The sequence below is a fragment of the Pan troglodytes genome, chromosome 4 (genome assembly GCF_028858775.2).
Source record: "Pan troglodytes isolate AG18354 chromosome 4, NHGRI_mPanTro3-v2.0_pri, whole genome shotgun sequence".
NCBI classification, from domain to species: domain Eukaryota; kingdom Metazoa; phylum Chordata; class Mammalia; order Primates; family Hominidae; genus Pan; species Pan troglodytes.
The window spans coordinates 67,511,563-67,530,838 of NC_072402.2; the positions used below are offsets into that span (position 1 = coordinate 67,511,563).

The 19,276-nt window shown below is 37.0% G+C and overlaps 1 protein-coding gene across 1 annotated transcript in view; it reads left to right on the forward strand.

The window, feature by feature from the left end:
* The window catches only part of HCN1 (hyperpolarization activated cyclic nucleotide gated potassium channel 1), a 441,085-nt gene extending 422,808 nt beyond the window's left edge, over positions 1 to 18,277 (forward strand). Inside the window, exons 7-8 of the mRNA XM_526930.9 lie at positions 6,001 to 6,165; positions 10,400 to 18,277. Coding sequence (XP_526930.7) covers positions 6,001 to 6,165; positions 10,400 to 11,289 — 1,055 coding nt within the window. The 3' untranslated portion in view covers positions 11,290 to 18,277. The remainder of the gene's footprint in view (positions 1 to 6,000; positions 6,166 to 10,399) is intronic.
* The last annotated feature ends 999 nt before the right edge of the window (positions 18,278 to 19,276 follow it).

The window sequence follows — 19,276 nt, forward strand, 5'->3', positions numbered from 1 at the left end:
GAATTAAAATTAATATGCTAAGTCCCCATTACTTTTACAATTTATTATAGTATGTAAATACGCATCCAGATGAAGGGACCTATTACCCAAGTAAATTTGCACTAAGATTCTTAAAACAGTTATTACACCACTGGGAAGTTCTTAGTTGAGCTCTCAGAGAGTATACAAACAAGAAAAAAGCAGAAAGGCTGTAACAGACAGATTCTAGAAAGTATGCCAAGACAATCTTTAAAAAGCTTGCATCTGTAAACTGCACTGAATCTGTTCTTTGGGAGTCCAATTTTATTTTATTTTGTATTTAACTTTATTTGCTTTATGAAATCAACATGCATATCTATAAGCAGGTTAATTTTCTTCCTGATGAGTAAAGGCATGTCTACATTGAAAAAAAAATGACCAAATCTTCCAGATAGTTTTCTTTATTATAAACATTGCACAAAACCTCAGAGATATGTTATGTTCCTCAAAGAAGGTACGTAAAACATTTGGCAAGTTCTATGACCAAGGGAAGATGCCTAACAGGTGAACCAATATTATCCAAAACTTAAGAAGATAACTTAGTGTGGGTTTTATGTTTATTCACTGTAATTGGGGCATGCATAAGCATTTTTAAATCATTTTGCCTGGGCTGGAAACTGAATGTAGCAGGCACTATGAGGGATATTATAAGGTAACTGTATGGTTTCTGTCTTTAAAATGTCTTAAACCAGCTAGGTTGATAAACCCATTATTTAGGAAACAGAAATTCAGTAGAATAAAAATAAAATGAAATAGTGATAAACTAATACATACATAATTTCTAAGGTACCTAAAGGATAGTATGAGCTACAGATGACTAATTTTTTTCTATATATATCCTTTATTTAAACACCCCCCATCCCCGCCAAAGACACATATACACACAGATATGGCAAATACACCAAAACTCTGTAACACCTAACAAAGGGCTGTGTTTACTCAATAAGTAGATTTTCAAAATAGCTTAATACTGTATCAAGAGAAAATTAATTCACGGAGAAGCACCTGCTCTATTCATATTGAATCTGGACATTCAGTTCATGAAATCTAAGCCTCTTTGATCAGAAAGTTTACTCTTTATTCGTTGCTAAGGGTGTGCCATTTCTTAATTCTGTTATTCATACTAGAAACAGAGTATGGAGGCTTTAAAAGAAGAGATTATTTTAAGTGTTTTTCATACTTCTTAATGACTATTTCTCCTCTCATGAATAACCTTCAGTTGTTCTTTTTCTCACTAAGAAATTATTGAGGACATGCAGCAAGGTAATGGCTGATGAGTTTTGAGTTGGTAATGAACAAAGTCCTTTATATAACTTTTGGAGGGACTTTGTTGTGCAAGTCTATATTTAGCCCTTAGTTGCTCCATAGGGGAATATGTCACATTAAATACAAAGGGAATTTTTGTAGGTGATTAAATAATTTATTTCATTAAGCATGTTGCTATTTGATTCAATTATTCAAGTCAGCTAACATTAAGCCCCTACTATCTGTCATGTAGGCACTGGAGATATAAAGATTAATGAGACTTTACAGATAAAATGTTGAATGAAGTCTAAGTTAGTTACAGAGTTAAGGACAATAAAACTCTAGAGACACAATTGAGTTTTACTTTTCACTGATAAATAAACTCCACAGAATATAAATGTGTGTCTAATTCTCACAAACAAGAGCAAGTTGACTGAGACTAACACAGGACTCTAAATCCCCAGGCCAATACTACACCAAAAAAAGAATCCCTAAAATAGCCCAAGCAACTGTGTCTGTGTGTGTGTGTGTGTGTGTGTGTGTGTGTACCTGAATCAGCAGGAAACCAGACATTACTGCTGTAGACAATGCCCCAAACAGCACTCTACCTCATTAACTGGCAAGAAAGACCAAATTAGAATATCAGTGTTGATCCCACAAACTACAAAAGGTAAAATAAGTACATTATCTTTTTAAAATGTAATGAAGAGGTAAGATTTGCTGAGCAGTAACATCTAAGTTTTACTGAGATGGCAACACAGAAAACCTTTGGGTTAAGAGCTCATAACACACGTACACATTTCTTCATGTAGGCTTTAAACAGTATTTTAAAAGCATCCTCCTTGAAGATTTTCTTACCAATGGTAATATTTAACTGATTCAAGCCATGATTACTTAGTAATGCGTACCTATACTATGTAACATATGCTACATATGTTATATATTCATTATATGAGATCATCAGATGACAGAGGCCAGAAAATCATTTGTAAATAATGGTTTAGAAAAAATTTGACTAAACTTATATCTATGCTCCAGTAAATCTGTTTTTAACATATCTCTAAAATGACTGTGCATACTGAGAATAGCTATATTCTTATTTCTAATTTTTAAACTTGTTTTTAAAAATTAAAAGTAATATATAAACACATGGTCTTTGTAAAAATAATTCCAAGTAATTTCTAAGCATTTCTTATTTAAGATGATTCCCAGGACATGCCTTTATCTCATCCCTCTACAGAGACCCAATTAATAATAGTAAAAGAATAAAATATAAACTCAACCACAAAGTAACCTGATGCATGAATTTGTATTTGGGAGCAACCAGGAGACGAGACAGAGGGACATGTTTCTAGAAGACAGAAAATACTTTTGATATGAGTGAAGTGCCAGATAACATTGGTTCCATAGCCAGCAACCATGGCCCTTTCTTGTTAATAAAATCTTGTATGGCTGGCATCATATACTACTTCAGGGATTAAACCAGTATTTACCTAATTCAATCACTAACAGTAGTTACCTTATTCCGATTTACCAAATATTCCGTTTTAAATCCTTTCTTGCAGCTAAGGCTGGCCACATGATGCAGTTCTGATAATAAAATGCCAGAGAAAGTAAGTTAGGGACCTGTAGTACAACTTTTGCCTTCACAATAAAAAGAAAGAAATATAGGAAGAAAGTCTTTAGCTGTCTCCCCAAACTTTGGATGCTGTTGTGTGAGTATATGAATGTGTGTAGTTGTTGCCATCAACTTGTGATCATGAGAAGAAGGCCAAGGAAAACAAAAGTATTGTGGGCACAGTGCCTTGGCATCATTGAAGTGCTGAACAAATGCTGGCCTTGCCTACTCCCAAATTTTGTTTTGTAATATAATGACATTAATGTATTGGATAAACCAGTGCTATTCAGGTATTCTGTAGCCTGCATTTAAATGTATGCTGGTGGTTACTGATGAACCTTGAAGGGAAAGTAGAGGGAACATGGAATATACGTACAAAGAACGGGAGCCAAGGAGACAGCAGGTATCCTGGAAGAATACTAAACAGGCTCTTAGTTAAGAGACAACAGGACCACAGAAGACAGAACAGAAAGTGGGTGACTTATGCTGATGGTAGGTATGAGACATCCCTCCCTCCATGTTGCGGAATAGTCTGTAGCCAACCATGTATCTGAGGATAGTGGGGGGAAATGTCAGTGGTTCGTTCATAAAGCAATTGAATGAGAGGGAGAACTAGGACAGTTAAGAGAGATGTCAGTGGCCTAGAGTAAAGCCCTCCTCATTCTGGTATTTAGAGAAATATGAGGACAAGCTCCCCGCCTATTTACCCTAATGAAAAACTTTAAATTAACAAATTCTGCAACATTACCAGAGTTTTTTATCTTTAAATGTGATTGGACATCAATAGATTACCAAAAGAAAACATTCAACACACAAGAGAAAGACCTAGAAAAAGAGACAAAACAATGTTTCCAGAGTAAAGAGAAAGAGTTCAGAAAAAATAAATTCAAATGAAAATATAATAAGTATAAAGATAAAAAATAAAAACAAAACTTTTTCTTTTCACTTTGTATAGCTTTAATGCAACATATTTTACACATATAATTCATTAAAGTGTAGAATTCAAATATCTTTAAGTAAATTTACCAAGTGATGAAACCATCACCACAAATCAGGTTTTAGAATATTTTCATCACCCAAATAAGATTCCTGTGCCCACTTACTGTTAATTCCCTTTTCCATCTTTTGCCTCAGGCAACCACTAATCTGTTATCTGTCTCTGCAGATTTGTATTTTCTGAATATTTTACATAAATGGAATCACACAGTATGTGGCTTCTCATGTCTGTCTTCTTTCATTTAACATTCCACACAAGATTTGAAACCGACACTTAGCTTTGTTTGCCATAATGTGGCAATCATAAATTATAATTATATGGCATTATACTTTAGTGACACAGGAATTTAATTTTGGAGTAGTATTCAAAATGCTTCTTTTAATTACCTTGTTTATATTACAGTAGCAGGTAAATTCCATGGTATGGTAATTTGCTTTAAAATTGACCAAAATAGATTTATTTTCCTACACAGACACACACCCATATTCAGGCACAAAAACATTCAGACAAACACACAGACCCCACAATATTATTTAGCAGGTTTACAACATTACTTTTCAGTCTTGACAAGAACAACAGCATAATTGATGGTTTAGGTGACATTTCCTAAAATCCTCTCTATCTTCCCAGACTGGTTCACGTGTCCTTCTCTAGTATTCTCAGAGTTTGCATATATGTGACATTGTTCTTACCAGATTGTATTCAAATGAACTCTGTATTAAGATAATGCTTCTATTTACTATCAGAATGTCATATAAAAGTAGATATGTTTGATTCATATTTTCAACTCTAACATCAATCAAGTACATGTGTCTACAGCGTGATTTATTCACAGTGTTTGTCAACATAAATAGAACTTCTTTAAATTAGCTCGAGTGTGAATTTAGACATTTAATATTATATTTACTTTATTTCCTATTGTTAGGTGACTAAATTTTAGAAATACTTCTATCATTTCTCTTTTCAAATTTGTTATTTTGAAGCTAAATGTTTAAATTATTTCCAAATTAAAAATAATCAAAGCCTACAGTAGTTCAAATCATAATTTTTGGAAAACAAAATGGAAAATTATCTCTTAATAGCTATATAGCTTCAGCTGGCCAATAATGAAATCCAAATTTGCAAATGTTTGTTTACCATATTTTGGAAATCTAAATTTCAGTAAGGAATTACCCTTAAAAGTCATTTAAATAGAGAGTCCCTCTGTACATGTGGAATATCACTTTCTTCATACTGATCTCATTGGGAATATACAAACTACATTAGACATGCCTATATCTAAACCTCTGGTCTAGCTTTGTTTGATCATAGGACTTTCTAAGCCAATGTTTGGACTCATTTTGGCTTCTGTCTAGATTATACCATCTGCTTTCTGCCTTCCAGAATTCATAAAATCGTCTTTCTAATCATCACCCCTTTCTTTTTTCAACTCCTTTGTGAACATTTTATTCCATTTTCTGCATCTCTTTTGTTTTTGTTTTTGTTTTTTTTCTTTATTTCTTATTTCAGAGGATTGGAGTGGGAAGGATAAGGTATACTGTGTTTCAGCCTTCCATTTAAACCAGAAATCTCAACCGTGTTTTTTTTGTTGTTGTTGTTGTCTTTTTTGAGATGGAGTCTCACTCTGTCGCCAGGCTGGAGTGCAGTGGCACAATCTCGGCTCACTGCAACCTCCGCCTCCCAGGTTCAAGTGATTCTCCGGCCTCAGCCTCCCAAGTAGCTGGGACTACAGGCGCCCGCCACCAAGCCCAGCTAATTTTTGTATTTTTAGTAGAGACGGGGTTTCACCATGTTAACCAGGATGGTCTCGATCTCTTGACCTCGTGATTCACCCACCTCGGCCTCCCAAAGTGCTGGGATTACAGGCGTGAGCCACTGCGCCTGGCCTTCTCAACTGTTTTTTTTTTTTTTTTTTTAAAAACAAACAAAAAAAACATTATTTTAAGATTGAGTATTGGCAGTTGGATACTTTTGTCAGAAGGAATTTGCTGATATAACAGAAAATGCTGCTAATAATTGTTTTTTCACACCGTGAGACTTGTTTTAAGTTGTGGGAAGCCTTAATGGCTTTTAAAAGAAAATGATCAAACAAGTCATTCTTCTTTGTTGTTTGTTTTTATAGAGATTTGCCTGCTGACCAAAGGACGTCGTACTGCCAGTGTTCGAGCTGATACATATTGTCGTCTTTACTCACTTTCCGTGGACAATTTCAACGAGGTCCTGGAGGAATATCCAATGATGAGGAGAGCCTTTGAGACAGTTGCCATTGACCGACTAGATCGAATAGGTACTCTAGTTTTCTACCTTCTTTATATAAAATTTAATCTCCTGGCATAATACAGGTTTGCAATTATAAGTCCCAAATGCAGTGGAGCGTGGTGACTCATGCCTGTAATCCCATAACTTTGGGAGGCCAAGGCAGGTGGATCATTTGAGGTCAGGAGTTCGAGACCAGCCTGGCCAACATGGTGAAACCCTGTCTCTACTAAAAATACAAAAATTAGCCGGGTGTGGTGGCATGCACCTGTAATCCCAGCCACTCAGAAGGCTGAGGCAGGAGAATCTCTTGAGCCTGGGAGGTGGAGGTTGCCCTGAACCAAGATGGTACCACTGCACTCCCGTCTGGGAGAGAGAGTGAAACCTTGTCTCAGAAAAAAAACAAAGAGTCCCATATGCCAGTTTATAGCTTGCTTGTTAATTTGTGTAGAAATAGCAATTAGCTGTAGCCGTATTTCTTGAGAGATCTGGGTCCCTATCTATCTCTTCTAAGTATTCTGGGTTTATTTATTAATGTCTATTTTTGCTAGCTAAACAAACTGATTTCCCGACTGATGCCAAAACAATTTGAATCTTCAGGTAAAAAGCAATGATAAAAATTCTAGATAGCATTGAAATAGAACTAAAAATATGATATATGAGTCTATATTACAAACTAAGTTTTATCACTTTTTTTATATTTTTGGATCAACTTTACATTTTATCTTTATATTAGGAATTGAAAATTTGCACATTTAAATTAATCTCAGCAGAGACATAATAAAATGTTTGTAATATAGACTCAAGCAGAAAAAAAAAGCCTTGATAGTAATGCCCTACATAGATGCTTTACCTCACAAACATCAACATATTTTAAAGTCTTTTCTGCTACCAAATAAAAAAATATATATACAACCATTAGGCCTTATTAGTTATGCTAGTTTGAAGATTTGCATAATTGCCATAGTAAAGTTAGCTTGGATTGGCTTGCTGTTAACATTCCTAGATATCCTGGAACATTATGTTATAAGGTAGTATGCATTCATTTTCCACACCTAAACCCTCTTTGCCACCCTCCCCTTCTCTGCTTTTTTTTGGTCAGCTCGACTCTGCTCAACCTTCCTCTCTCTGTTTAGATATCACCTCCCTCTAGAAACCTTCTCTGACCTCCCACTCCCTACTAAGCCCAGTTCCTTGGATGCATTCTCCTATAGCCTCTGAAGCTCCCCCATCACAGCACTGCTTTTATTACTGGCTCTAGAGATGCTAAATTTGTCAATGTAGAGCTCATGTTTAATTCACCATTACATTCACAGTACCTAGTATACAATGAATATTTGTTGAAGAGAGGTAGGAAGGGAGGAAGGAATAAATGAACTCAAAAAAGATGGGGCTGGGATCACTTGTGATAAACAAGGAGGTACCTCAACTGCTTCATTCTTATTAAAGGTAAGGACTTCAGATTGATAAATTGTTATGTTGGCTTTTTTTCTGCACTTCACATTCAGATCTTCCTTTCTCTCTATATTAGTAGGACAGCAGACTGCATAAAGATCTGAAAATAGATTAGAAGTAAAGGCAGTATTTGGACATCATCATTAGATATAACAAACGTATTAGAAATTCATATTGAAATCTTAGAGATTTAACAAGACCTACTCATTCAGGGAGACAATACCCACAAAAGAAGTAGGCACTCCTGAAAGCACCCTTACTTAATTGGAAAATAACTTCCCTCTTTGTAGTGTGTGAGTGTTTATGTTAGAGACAGAGACTAATTTCTAAGCAATGAGTTTCTTCCTAAACCAGCTAGACATCCTTAGAGAAAACATTAAAATCAGGATATGTCACTAGATAATTTCTGTTAATCTGATACAGCTTCACTTTCATCTAACTTATTGCAGTTAATTTTTTTTTTTTTTTTAAGACAGAATCTTGGTCTGTTGCCCAGGCTGGAGTGCAGTGGTGTGATCTCGGCTCACTGCAGCCTCCGCCTCCCAGGTTCAAGCAATTCTCCTGCCTCAGCCTCCTGAGTAGCTGGGACTGCAGGTGTGCACTGCCACGTCCTGCTAATATTTTGTATTTTTAGTAGAGACGGGGTTTCACCATGTTGGCCAGGACGGTCTTGACCTCCTAACCTCATGATCCACCCATCTCAGCCTCCCACAGTGCTGGGATTACAGGCATTAGCCACCGCGCCCAGCCTGCAGTTAATTTTTATAACAATATTATTTACATGAAATGGTTCGTAATCAATACAGGCAATGCAATTTCTAATAGGCACTAAGCAATTGAATTTTTGATCTTTATAACATAGTAAGAGTGTATTAAAAGTTACATTATTTTTCCCAAGGTTAAAGATACTTAGATTAAGATATTTTGACTGTTCACATAATCAGAAAGAAACATTATGCTTCTCGGTTTTGTGGCCATTGCATATAGATGTATGCTGCAGTTAGTTAAGCAAATATGCTAAATAAGCATTTATATTTATTACTAATGTAGGAGTTTTTGTTCTTTGGGAAATTAGGACAGTCTGTAAGTAGGGAGAGGTAACTATTTTGGCAGTCATTTAAAATGATTGCATTCCTAGCAGTCAATGAAATTACAATACATATTTATCTTCAAAAATATATTTTGTTACCTTTAATGTGTTAGTTTATTTAGCAATATCGCAAATTGATTCACTTTTCAGTTACCATATTCACTTGGAGATTAGTGTATCAATGATGCCATAGAAAAGTCACTACTTTCCCCTTCTTTCACCAATCCACTATTCATTCTAATCATTATTATGCCAGAGACTGTCTAGTATTGCAAACCACTCAGAAGATGATGGCAGGAAAAGCTAAAATTTATTGAGGTCTTAGAGGGAGCTGAGAGCCTGCAATGCACTATGCCCTTGGTCCTCACAACAACCATTCAGAAGAGGAAAGATCATAAAGTCGGTCTCAATCTTGGCTGCATTTAAGAATTCCCTGGGGAAGCTGGGCATGGTGGCTCACGCCTGTAATCTCAGCACTTTGGGAGGCCGAGGTGGGTGGATCACAAGGTCATGAGATGGAGACCATCCTGGCTAACATGATGAAACTCCATCTCTACTAAAAATACAAAAAATTAACCGGGCATGGTGGCGGGCACCTGTAGTCCCAGCTACTCAGGAGGCTAAGGCAGGAGAATGGCATGAACCCGGGAGGCAGAGCTTGCAGTGAGCTGGGATGGTGTCACTGCAACTCCAGCCTGGGCATCAGAGCAAGACTCCGTCTCAAAAAAATAAATAAATAAAATAAAATAAATAAATAATAAATTTTAAAAAAAGAATTTCCTGGGGAAATTTGCTTTTAAACTACTGAAATCCAGAGCCCATGTATGATTATTTAGATTTAATTGGTAGGGAACAAGTGGATGTTAGTATTTTTTAAAGCTCCAGAGATAAGAAAAATATCCAACTAGGACTGAGAATGACTGGTGTAAGACACTGGGTGAAAAGCAAACCCTGATACAGTCCTCCTCAGATTTGCATTTGGGAATCACCTGAGGATCTTAGTAAAATGCAACATCTGATTCAGCAAGTGGGGTCAGGCCCAGGAGGCTGAGTTTCTAGCAAGCACACAGATGAGACAGAGGCAGTTGGTTCATTTTCCATAGCAAGGATGTGCAATCACTTTTTTGTGTATATGGTCTTTCTCAGCCCTGTTACCTGCCAACCATGTTTTTTTTGTTTTCCTGGGCACTGTTCTTACTCTTCTCATGTCCTGATCTCCTTTCAGGTAAAATGAGATTATGAACACACCTATCTGACAGGGTCGCGGGTTACATAAAATCATCTACCTAAGGTCTTTTGTAGAGTGCTTATCACATAGTACGTGTTCAAATGTTCTCGCTTATGTCTCCATGGTCCTTTCTTGAAAAAGTAACTTTAAAATCAAATGTTGATTCCAAGCCCATCCTATTCCAAAAGCCCTTTCTTCCCCCATTCTTCAAGGTGGCCCTCATGTTAAATATCTCCATTTCTTCTGTAAAGTGGCTCTTTGCCATATTACAGGCCGTTCAACTGGAGTAGAAGGTACGAGTTCCCAGAGAAATACAGGAAGTGTGAAAGGTAGGAGCCACATTGGTATTTGGTGTGTAAAGGTGAGTGACTGGCTTTTTAAGCCTCTCCTGTGAAGCACAGCTATACTTCTGTTTGCAGGAGCCACTCTCACTTGTCGTTGTCATCAGTCATTGGTAGGCTTTCTAAGTGCCTATCTTTCTTTTGCTGACAGGAAAGAAAAATTCAATTCTTCTGCAAAAGTTCCAGAAGGATCTGAACACTGGTGTTTTCAACAATCAGGAGAACGAAATCCTCAAGCAGATTGTGAAACATGACAGGGAGATGGTGCAGGCAATCGCTCCCATCAATTATCCTCAAATGACAACCCTGAATTCCACATCGTCTACTACGACCCCGACCTCCCGCATGAGGACACAATCTCCACCGGTGTACACAGCGACCAGCCTGTCTCACAGCAACCTGCACTCTCCCAGTCCCAGCACACAGACCCCCCAGCCATCAGCCATCCTGTCACCCTGCTCCTACACCACCGCGGTCTGCAGCCCTCCTGTACAGAGCCCTCTGGCCGCTCGAACTTTCCACTATGCCTCCCCAACCGCCTCCCAGCTGTCACTCATGCAACAGCAGCCGCAGCAGCAGGTACAGCAGTCCCAGCCGCCGCAGACTCAGCCACAGCAGCCGTCCCCGCAGCCACAGACACCTGGCAGCTCCACGCCGAAAAATGAAGTGCACAAGAGCACGCAGGCGCTTCACAACACCAACCTGACCCGGGAAGTCAGGCCCCTCTCCGCCTCGCAGCCCTCGCTGCCCCATGAGGTGTCCACTCTGATTTCCAGACCTCATCCCACTGTGGGCGAGTCCCTGGCCTCCATCCCTCAACCCGTGACGGCGGTCCCCGGAACGGGCCTTCAGGCAGGGGGCAGGAGCACTGTCCCGCAGCGCGTCACCCTCTTCCGACAGATGTCGTCGGGAGCCATCCCCCCCAACCGAGGAGTCCCTCCAGCACCCCCTCCACCAGCAGCTGCTCTTCCGAGAGAATCTTCCTCAGTCTTAAACACAGACCCAGACGCAGAAAAGCCACGATTTGCTTCAAATTTATGATCCCTGCTGATTGTCAAAGCAGAAAGAAATACTCTCATAAACTGAGACTATACTCAGATCTTATTTTATTCTATCTCCTGATAGATCCCTCTAGCCTACTATGAAGAGATATTTTAGACAGCTGTGGCCTACACGTGAAATGTAAAAATATATATACATATACTATAAAATATATATCTAAATTCCCAAGAAAGGGTCAAAAGACCTGTTTAGCATTCAGTGTTACATGTCTTCCTTTCTTTAAATCATTAAAGGATTTAAAATGTCGTTGTAAGATTATTTATTTCTAACCTACTTTTACTTAAGTCCTTTGATATGTATATTTCTCTATTTTATGAAGAGTTCTTGGATTCAATGGAAACAAAACTGATTTTAAAAAGGCAACTCAAATGAACTAGTAAATAGCACCAATCAAAACTTTCTTTCATTAGCTGTGTCTCTGCATCTAAATTGTTAATCATTAATGGTGGAGAATTAAATAACAAATCCCATTTTATAGATCTAAATTGTATTTTGGTGCTTTCAATTTCGAATTAGGTTAAAGAATGCACTACTTGCTTGGCCACCGTAGGAGACTAGCATTGCCACTGTTAAGAATATCACTAACCTCAAACATGTTCATTGATCTTTCAGAAAGCTGAGGGAAAATTAATATTTGTCTTCATGTGTTATTGGACTTTTACCAAGACTCGATCAATGTTAGTTGTAAATAACTTTTTCAACCCAAATAAAAATAGCTATTCTGTGTTGTATGAAGGTAAAAGTCATGGTTTAAGAATTTAGTTTTATTGCTTCACTTCAAAACTTAGAGTTTTAAATTTTACAAAACCTGATTGTGAGAATTATTCAATTGTAATGCAATGGCTTGAAACCTACAATATTATTTTAACCTGCAATGTTTTATGCAAAATTGTATGCTCGAATCTACAAATTGCTTGTATTACACCAAAAATCATTACTTTTCTTTCTTCTTGCCATAATCAAGCATCTGAAAATAGTCCCTGCATGCTTCTGGGGAAAAAAAAAATAGGTTCAAATCAGTCATTGTAGAGAAAGGCTTACAGTATTTCTCATTTCTAGAAAAGCATAACAATTCATTAATTGCCTATCTTATAATTCCTATAAGGCTGACTTGGATCTCTGACTTAAGTCTAGAAGTGAGGTTTTCACTTTTATTTAATATTATTGCTATTATTATTTAAATAGTTATTTGTAAACCACAGCTTGATTTGGAGTTAAGTGTTGTCTGTGTCTTCACTGTAGCTGGTAATTTACTATGGTATTAATTTAAAGAAATAAATTCAATACAGCATCACGTCTGTTTGGGAACACACATTTTGCTCTATGTATATTGTAACTAAATGGTTAGTAAACTTTAAGGCATGTGGTGACTAACGTAGCCCTTAGATAGGAGGTTTGTCATTTTTAATGTGTTGAAAATAGTACAGACATGGTGACAGAAAGCAGGGGTAAAGTTGAACGTCTATGAGCGTTGTTTGTCTGTTTTCTTAACTCTTTACATGATCTGTGAGCACCTGCTTCTTCTCAAAGAACTCCCTTAGTAATCATTTGTGCCTAATGCATCCCACACATGTGGAGTATGACTGGAACACAATTGAAAGATTCCTAACAACTGGCTTCGGTAAATAACCCAAGTTAAGAGCATGACTTAAAGTGGAGGTCTTCAGTATCTCTGGCACTGGCAATACATTTAAGAACATACAGAGATCACACATTATGTGGGACAGGGCCTGCAGATAGACTTGAGGACAGAAAACAAAAACAAAAGCAGAAACTCTAAAGTGGATCCTTGCTGCCTGTTATGCCTTTTGTGGATATAATACCTATAATACCAAAATGAGTTGTTATGTTTAATTTCAAACAAATCCCAACTGGTGTGGAAGTAATTAACTGCTAGTCGATGTAATGTAATCATCAATATGCTGGTGACATATGATGGCATGTCAGGAATACTGTTGTAAGAAAGGGATTGTTCAGTCTACCTAGAACCTATGGGAAAGCTGCAAGACCATTTACATATCAGTACAAAACTCCTTTATTTTATTAAAATATGAGAATTAACTTCAATTTATTAAGATTACGTATTGGTCCTTTAAATTATTAAAGGTTTACATTTGATAGGATTAATGGATTTGGTAGTGAAATATTTTTATATATATAAATTTTTGGTTTTTTATTTTGAGCACTATTGGGAAACATAAGCAAAATTGAAATGCATGGTCTTTCAGTGCAACCATACAATTTTTATTCACTTTGTAATAGAATGGACAAAAAAACTAAGGTTTATATGTTAAACTAATAAAAAGGTACAGGGTAAATTATATACATATATGTATGAATGTATATATACTTAGATTAAGAAAAAAAAATGACTCACATTCCTGTAATATAAAGGTCCATTGCTAGTTGAAAAGTGAGCTCTTTTCTCTGTACATAGTGAAGCCCGTATGTATGGAGTTTTAATCTGTACAGAAAGGAATGTATTATTCATTGGTCTTTCTGCTGCTGGAAAGATAATAGAATAGCTGATTCTTACAACAACTGTATGATCAGGGATGAGTTAGAGTATTTCTTTTGTCTTTGCTCAAAGCCATACATATATAAATATATATAAAGATTATTAATAAATTCAACAAAAAATAAACTATAATCATGAATATTTTATTTTATCAATATATGCTAATCAAATGTTTTATTTTATTAATGAGTACAGCTTTGCCTCTATTTTTACATCATAAAATTTCCAAGAGCTTATACTTGATAATCACATAAAATCAATTATATTCTATAATTCTGGAATGAGAGGACTATAAATAGAACACGGATTTTTCAACCACTTCTTTGTTTACCTTTTTCATATAGTAAAATATGAGCTTATTTTCTTTTTTGCTCTGTGCCTTTTTAGAATGTGGTTGTTCTCCAACTTCAAAACACAACCATTTTGTGTAATTATTGGATATACAGATGAGAAATAGTTTTCCTGTAATAATGGTAAATAATTGTCCTGTAATATATTTATACAAACCTATTTTGTTATAATAGTTCTATGACATACCTATTTTGTTATAATAGTTTTATAACATACCTATTTTGTTATAATAGGGCCTTGGGCTCTATTATAACAAAACAGGTTTATATAAATACATTCATATTTATAGCCTTAAACAAAATAGGTTTGTATAGTAGGCCCAAGGCCCTATTATAACAAAATAGGTTTGTATAAATATATTCATATTTATAGCCTTGGGCCCTGCAAAGTTATTTGGAGAGTGATAGAACCTCCCCACACAAGTGGGTTTTAAATGATACCTAAAAGACTAAGATAGAGTTTATCATAATGAGAATAAGTAGTGAAGCATTCCTGAAAACAAGGAGGATAAATAGTAGCAATGGCAATATATTCTATTCACCAAAAAAGTAGCTTGTCTCCAGGTCTGGATGACCTCTTCATAAGTGAACAATTCCCTGATGAATGCTGTTCCACTTTAAAGAGATGGTTATTTTGCAATTTATAAACTTAACTGAGCATACTATTTTCAGGACACTACAAAGTACATAGTCAAGTTATTACCATCATTCCTATAGGACAGAGAATGATTTAAATATGACATGTTTAAAATTTTAGATGATTTATTTCAAATCCTGAATTATGTCTACTTCAAATTATGAGCAATCTCTATTATCTTTCAGGACTATTTTAAAAATCTCCATACCTCCTCTTTCAGCTTAGGTTTTTATATTTGTTAATTTTACTATGTTACTTTGCTTCTATGGCCCTCACTTGCACTGTTTATAATGTTAACCTGTTTGAATGAGATATCTCTCCATTATATCTTTATCTTTTTAGAACATGTGCCATAAAACCCATGTGGTTATTTTGTTCATATGCACTACAACTAGCAAACTTTTATTTTATGTTCACCTACTTTAAAAAGTACTCATACCGTACCATGGGAAAGAAACATGGGCCTTATAGAATTGAATGCTGAGCTATTTTGAGTCCTGAAAACAATGGCCAAAAATTTAAGGAACTGTGGTTGCTGCATGCACCAAATTGTAGCACATACAAATAAATAAAATACAGTTCTATAACTGTATTCAATATGGTTATTTTCAAGGAAAAATAGGATAGAAATTTTCTTTGAAAGATTTGCTATTGTACTTAGGGAAGTATACCTGCTATTACCCCTCAAAAGCAATGACTTTCTTAAGCAATTTCAATTTTTTTCCTTTTTAACAACCCTGCACTTGCACAACCCTGCATCTCTTGTCTCACCCTAATGCTGACCCTGCTTCCAATTCAGGCTTTGACAGGGACAAATGGAGATTTTAAGGTTTTTTAATGAGAGAAGCCTTGCTGACATTCCCCCCATCCCACCTTGAAAATTATTTAAAGATGATCTTAAAAGAACCTACAGATAATGCTCTGAATTTGTTTACAAGGTCCTTGATGTGGAGAGAATGAGTATTAAATGCTGGGGAAATAATTATCATTTAGTGAAAAATTAAGCATGCTTTTCTAAAATGTGGATGTTTAACAGAGCACAGCTGATTGGGAACACTGGCAGTTCAGTGCAGCTGGAGTGTCTCACAGGGTGAAGAGGAACCCAGATCAAGTGGGAAATAGGGATTTCAAAAACCTTCTGAAAGGCTTTTAACATCAGGGCAAAGGTTTTACAGTGTTGTACTTTATATTCTTAATTTAAGCTTATCAACGGGGAGGATTCACATTGAAATGTCTGTTTTGCTAATGTAACAAGGAATAAAATAATTTATGACACAGCAAAAACTGGGGGCTATTTACAACCCCACCCTGCCTTGTGAGGATGCTGGGTCCTAAGGAAGGTCCTAGGTTTGCTAAATAGAGTAATGGGAATAGGAAACTGAAAGTTTACTTGCTTTGCGTAAGATAAAGAATATATTGCGGCAGGGAAGGGGTACAAGAAGATAAGAGCTAGAACCTGTGAGAAGGGAAAGAAGTGATAAAATAATTTTGGCTAAAATAAAGCAAGTTCTCAGGCCAGGCGTGGTGGCTCATGCCTGTAATCCCAGCACTTTGGGAGGCCAAAGTGGGAGGAATGCTAGAGGCCAGGAATTGGAGACCAACCAGGGCAGCATGTCAAGACCTGGTCTCTACAAGGAAAAAAAATTTTTTTAATTGACCAGTATATACTTACATACCTGCAGTGTTTAGAAAGCCCGACTACAGGTGGTGTATTCCTGTAGTCCTAGTTACTCAGAAAGTTAAGGCAGGAGGATCGCTTGAACTCAGGAGGTCAAGGCTGCAGTGAGCCCTGTTCGTTCCACTGCACTCCAGCTTGGGGGACAGAGCAAAACCCTTTCTCAAGAAAAACCCAAACAAACAAAAAAGTGAAGCCAGTTCTTTAATTTCTATTGGAGATATCACACACGCTCCAAAGACTGGCAAAGGTGAACATTCTTTGGAGCTATTTTATTTCTAATGTAACATCAATGGCCATTTACTCCCAAAGGGAAACATCTTTTTTTTTTTTTTTTAAGATGGATTCTGGCTCTGTCACCCAGGTGGGAGTGCAATGGCAGGATCTTGGCCCACTGCAACATCAGCCTCCCAGGTTTAAGCAATTCTCCTGCATCAGCCTCCAGAGTAGCTGGGATTACAGGTGCCCACCACCACGGCTAGCTAAATTTTTGTAATTTTTAGTAGAGACAGGGTTTTACCATGTTGGCCAGGCCGGTCTCGAACCCCTAACCTCAAGTGATCCGCCCGCCTCACCCTCCAGAAGTGATAGGATTACAGGCCTGAGCCACCGCACCCGGCCCTGCTATTTTTTTCTATGTAGTTGTTTCAGTAATACCATATGAGCAGAGAATACTATTGATTTATTCAATTTAAGAAATCTGAATAAATTAGTAAATATAATAATTCTTCAAAAGAGAAGGACCACTTTATGTTTCCAATAGATTATATAATTGAATTCAGGTAACGTAGAGTTATTCAGACTTTTTTTTTTTAATAACGGAATTTTGCAAAAAACAGGTTGTAATTTTGCCAGACTGACCATCGTTTTCTACAGAGAATATTCAGATGTGTAGAGGCAAAGAGAGTTTCTTGAAAGGTTTTTATTTCCTGTTAAATTCGTGAGGAAAACTCCTGAGAAAGGAAAGATTTACTTTTGAAGGAAGAAAGAACATAACCCAAAGAAATTCGAAAGATTCAAAAAGAGTTTTCCAAATGTATTCTCATTTCTTTCTCATATTTGTTCAAGGTCTTAGTTTCCAAGCATTCAAAATTAAATCTTGTTTGCCTAATTCTTCTAACATCTATTACCAACCTAACATATTACAATTCTGTTTAAAATGTGCAGTTCTAAATGTTCTTGCGTGCCTCACTGTGGAAAGTGTGGTGCATGGAACTGCAGCATCAGTATCACCCAGAAGTTTATAAGAAGTGCAGAGTCCTTGGCCTTACCCTGTACCTACAGAAGTCTGCTTTTGGGCAAGATCCCCAGATGATTCATATGTGTATTAATATTGAAAAAATTGGAACTAGTAGGTCCTAGAGGAGGTAAATTTTAAGGGCTTTTTAAGGGAACTTCCAAGTGTGAAGACATTTCTGGAGGTGACAAGTCAACATAGCATGGGATCTTGGCTAGACAAGGAAAGCGAGAGAACATTAAATAAACACAAGCAACGACAAACCACCTATGTTATAATTTTATCCTGGACCATCCAAAGTTTACTCTTGGTCATGCTGTCTAACCCAGCCTGCCTCCTGGCACTTGCTAGTTAGAACCAGGGAAGAGAAAACTAATATGTGTTAGGTATTATAATTTCCTTATGTCACAAAAATGTTGGTGCCATAGCTAGCAATGTTTCTTAATATCACATCAGTACAATGTGTCCATTGCCTTCTGTAACATTTTTAATGCTATCAATAATACATTGACATTATAAAAATAAATGAATGTGGTCAATATTTTGCAAAGAGCTTCTCTTCATCAGCTATATCTATACACCTGCAGTGTTTAGAAAGCCTAACTACAAAAACTGGCTCTACTGCTTATGTCTTGCTCTACTTGCTTATTCTACCCATGGTAGAATTATATAGTCATATTGTGTCCAGAGTTGGTTCCTTCCAGTGGGTTCATGGTCTCACTGACTTCAAGAATGGAGCCACGGACCTTTGCGGCGTTACAGCTCTTAAAAATGGCACAGACCCAAAGAGTGAGGAGCAGTAAGAGTGAAAACAAAGCTTCCACAGGTGGAAGCAAACCCCAGTGGGTTGCCTCTGCTGGCTTGGGGGTGGCCAGCTTTTATTCCCTTATTTGTCCCCTTCCATGTTCCATTTTTGTCCTATCAGAGTGCCTTTTTTCAATCGTCCCTGCGATTGGCTACTTTTAGACTCCTGCTCATTGGTGCATTTTACAGAGCACTGATTGGTGCATTTTACAGAGCGCAGTTTGGTGCATTTTACAATCCTCTTGCTAACTACAGAGCACTGATTGGTGTGTTTTACATTCCTAGCTACAGAGTGCTAATTGGTGCATTTTACAAACCTCTTGCTAGCTGCAGAATGCTGATTGGTGCGTTTTACAATCTTAGCTACAGAACGCTGATTGGTGTGTTTTACAATCCTAGCTACAGAGTGCTGATTGGTGCATTTTACAATCCTCTTGTAAGACAGAAAAGTTCTCCAAGTCCCCACTCGACCCAAGAAGTCCAGCTGGCTTCACCTCTCAATATTACATCTGCTTTCATGACCGGAAAATGGAGATTGGAATAGTTTCTACTTTACAGGGTGGTTGTGAAGATTAAATGAGATAAATTTTACAAAGAGTTTATTGCAGTTCTTGGCCCCCATTAAACATTCTAAGAGCAATGAGCAGAATTTTCTAAGTCACCCTAGGCTATCTGGGCCATAACTTAGGTGGGACTGACCTCTCACACCTTCCCAGTGGAAGGGTCTGTGCATGCAATTCCAACT